Consider the following 3,945-nt stretch of genomic DNA (forward strand, 5'->3'; position numbering starts at 1 on the left):
TCTGACCCCACACTTTTGACCGGTAGTGTGTGTATACACACTATTAGCAAATGAGTGATCTGCATCTTATTTTAATTGTTTAAATCTGTTCTTTATTAGGTGGCAGCAGTCCTCCACTAAACCATGGCATAATTTCCCACTTATCTCCATGAACCATATAGTGATTATGAAAAGTAAATCTTTAAACATCACAAATTGTAATAGCAGAGTTTACTGATCAGGCCACCTTAATTTGACTAACAAAATAAATACATTTTTTAAATAATTAGTAAATTAGCTGCATCGAGGTGTAGAAAGGACATTTCTTATTTTTACCACTAGATGTCAATAAGCACCAACAACTAAAGACAGTATCATAGGCTAGAGCTTTTACTTTACATATAAAATACATATAAATAAAAAATCAAATACATTTTACACATGTAAACAATTTACATATTAAAGCGTGTTTTTATGTTTTAACAACTGGTTATGATTTTGCTTTTTAGTTTCAGCCCTGCTTAGGATGAAGGTCTGCCAATAATACCAAGTTTCATTAATTAATTCATTCATTCATTCATTCATTCATTACTTTGAGTTAATGTCCGAATAACATTTCCCTTTGTAAATACCATTGTGTGCAATCTATGTCAGGCTACAATTAAAGAGTTTATTACATTTTTATATAAAAAAATATTCTCAGAATGAAAGTAGTTTATTATTGTTGCGAAATCGGTGTATCGATCACATGTGTACGACTTTAAGAACTGCAAGATAAGGTTTCTATTTATAGCGCCAGACTCCTATGATTAAAAATAGTGAAGGGGGTGTGCGAGCCCTGAAACTCCCCCAACAGACGCTCGAGTCCATCTGTGCACCAACAGTGAACTAAAGCGAGAGAAGAAAACTTTTAACCCAGCAGTTACACTAACACTGCATAAATACCAAACTCTGTGCAAACAAACTTTAACTGTTAGACCATTTACAGCCATTTTGGCAACTTCTCGGTGGCGACACGTGTGTCATGAAAACGCGTTTGGCTCTCAGTAACGGTGACTCTTGTCTTTCACAGAACAGCAGTAGGAAGAGTGTAGAAAAGACGGATGTAACACAATGAACCGCGTCGCGAACGACACGACGTAGCCTCGCCGTTTTTTGGCTAGAGTTGATAACGCGCTTTCTTTTTCTTATGCCTTTGCTGAAGGAATAACTCTCCCAAGTGTCGGTTCTCACGGGCGAACAGCGTGTGTTTCTCAGAAGGATTTTAAAGGTTACCAATGGGGTCTCAAGGGCCAGGACGGAAAAGAACCCCCAGCAAAAATGGGTTGACTGCAGAGGAAGATGCCCTCAACGTAATCGCAAAAGAGGTAAAGTGGTGTAACTTTACTTGGGGCTTAAAGCAATGTTAAAAGTTCAATTGCAGTGGTCTTCGGTGAAACATGACAATCACATGGTTTCAGTTTATTTAATAAACCTAAAACAGTAGGCTAAAGAGTCACGAGCGTTTCACGAGTGTCTAATTAACACAACAACTGTCCAACTAAGGTAAAGTCGTTGTTTTTACCCTCATGTTGCTTTGTTTTTTTTCATATACAGTAGTACTCTTATTTTAGAGCTCATTTCCTTTCATATTGAAGCCATGTCTGCTTCCTCCCTGTGTGTTTTAGTTGTCTACTCATAGGTTTCTGAGTTGTGTAGATCAAAGTCTTTTATGCATCATGGCAGTAATGTATTTGGCAGTGCTACTGTGTGTAACATTATCCGGGTTTTGATGTGTCAGAACAGGTGTTGGGTTCATGGTGGAGAACCTCGATTTGACTGCTTAGGAAATAATTTTTTTACACGTTCAAGTATTGTATATGACTTTCTTACTTTGCACACCTGAAGTGGAAAAGAGTGAGTGTATTTAAAGTGCACATGTTTCCACTGACAGTTCAACTTTATTTGTAGCAAATGTTTAATTCTATTAATAGTAAGCGTGTCTCTGCTTGACACATCATGCTCAGTGGTTAGGCATGAGAGAGGCCTTCTCACTCTACTGTCAGCATTAACTGTCCTGTTGATTTTGAGTGTGAAATACAGTCCCCAAGTATGTTGTATCTTTGTGTATGCTAAACATGTTTTTTTAAATAAACAAACAAACATTGCAGTTTTATTTCTTTTCTCATATATTGATTTGATTTAGGGTCAGAGTAACAGTACGAAACTTTCCATCTCAGAAATAAAGGTACACTTTAAATGAACTAATATGGAGTCAAATTTGCTTTTAGGATGCCAATAGGAATCTTTTAGCAACAGACATGTCCTAGAAAACATTTGTACATATATTTATGAGAAAATTTATACAAAACCCATAAGCTAAAATATATAATAAACACCAAACAAGAGCAGAAGTTGTGTAGAACTTTGTGACGTACCCCTTCAAAGTGGTTTTAAAATTAATCATAAAAGTCCACTGCTCATTTCCAACAAGAGAACAGGTTACCTGAAAAGTTATTTTTTACAAGTTTGAACATTTTCAATTCTGGATTTTTTCAATATCAGACATGGAAAGAAGAGTACACAGCTGAACCTCTTACCTGGTCTCTAAAACTAAATTTGACTAGTTTATTTAATATAATCAGGTTATACCAATGTGTAAGCCGAAATGTACTCTTATCTTTTGCGAATTCAAGTTAATTATTTCAAATGCAGAAAACATGGAAAGCAGCCACATAGGGAGGCATTGCACACACTGGTTAAGAGTGTGGGTATTTGCAGGGGTTTGACAGATAAATATGAATTTGTTTGCAGCTAAATTGTTTACTAAACAAAACAGCATTTCCTATTGTTTACATCCTTGTGTCTTTGCTACAACATACAGTTAACGGCAGAAACTATGCGTGTGAAGTACACATTTTAACAAATAAAAATACTTGTATATTGTGGCTCATAATCCAAAGTTTTTTCATGTGTCGTTGAAACTGCTCCTTTGAGAAGAAATATTTGGCCAAATCCAGCACTAAACTGGGAGAGATTCTGGAAGCTGTCCTTATATGTATCTTTTTTAATAGAATTTGGAATATAATTAAAAGTAAATTGTAAACACTTCTTTATTTTTGTCTTATTCCTTGTAAGCCCAAATACAGAAACAGAACAAGCCTCTTTCCTGCACATTTGCTGGGGTGTAAACCAAAGGGTTTATGACATCATTAACCTGGATGTATTTTTTTTGTAGTCCCCAAACTTTGTTGGCTGTAGGCTTTGCTAAGCTAACTCTGTAAAACCATTGTCTTCCTTTTGCATTGAACTTTGAGCATCTTGTATTTAAAGATGTTGTTTATGTTCACACAGCTACGTTACAAAAAAAAAACAAAGTTTAAAATGTGATGTTGTAGTGGACCACCCCTTTAGCCATCCAAAGCGAAATCAAAGAAAAAGTAATGTGACCTCGTCTGTTTTGAGTTTGTTGTTAAGCTTTTGAAAAGTTTATTTTAAACACTTTTGAAATACCTCTACTCTGTACTCATTGTAAAAAATCTGTTTATGACTTCCAGAATATGTTGTAGATCAAATTCTCTGCCATGATCTTGTCAGTCATTTTTTTCCCCCTTACTATTGTTTTATATTGTTCTTCTGTACTCTGTGGCTCATGCTGTATGGAGTACTACAGAAGTTTGCAGTTTAGGGTCATGTAAAGCCCTATTTGCACAGGATTAGTATTACCTTATGACCTCTAGTCATGTAATTACTGCGAGTTGTCTGATTTTAAATGGGTCTTGAACATAGAATTTAACATTTAATTCAGCTTTTGATTTGTAGGAGGTCATCTTATTAAAATAATATCCTGTAAGTTTCAGAGTTGTTGTTAACAAATTTACCAAAAACAGCTTTTATTGACAGCAGGCCCAGGGCATGGTCAGACTGACTCAGAGAGGAACAATAAACAAACTGTTGAATATTACAAAATGTTTACAAATTTTTGTT

General features: G+C 35.3%; 1 protein-coding gene across 28 annotated transcripts in view; it reads left to right on the forward strand.

Moving 5' to 3' along the window:
- The first annotated feature begins 833 nt into the window (after positions 1–833).
- The window catches only part of lrrfip1a (leucine rich repeat (in FLII) interacting protein 1a), a 45,010-nt gene continuing 41,898 nt past the window's right edge, over positions 834–3,945 (forward strand). For all 28 annotated transcript variants that reach the window (XM_087267831.1, XM_087267833.1, XM_087267830.1 and 25 more), the window contains exon 1: positions 834–1,346. Coding sequence is in view for 23 of the 28 variants with exons in the window: in XM_087267820.1 (XP_087123946.1) it covers positions 1,257–1,346 (90 nt within the window). In the remaining 5 variants the exon portion in view is untranslated. The remainder of the gene's footprint in view (positions 1,347–3,945) is intronic.

The sequence above is a fragment of the Danio rerio genome, chromosome 9 (genome assembly GCF_052040795.2).
Source record: "Danio rerio strain M-AB ecotype USA chromosome 9, GRCz13ab, whole genome shotgun sequence".
Lineage (NCBI taxonomy): Eukaryota > Metazoa > Chordata > Actinopteri > Cypriniformes > Danionidae > Danio > Danio rerio.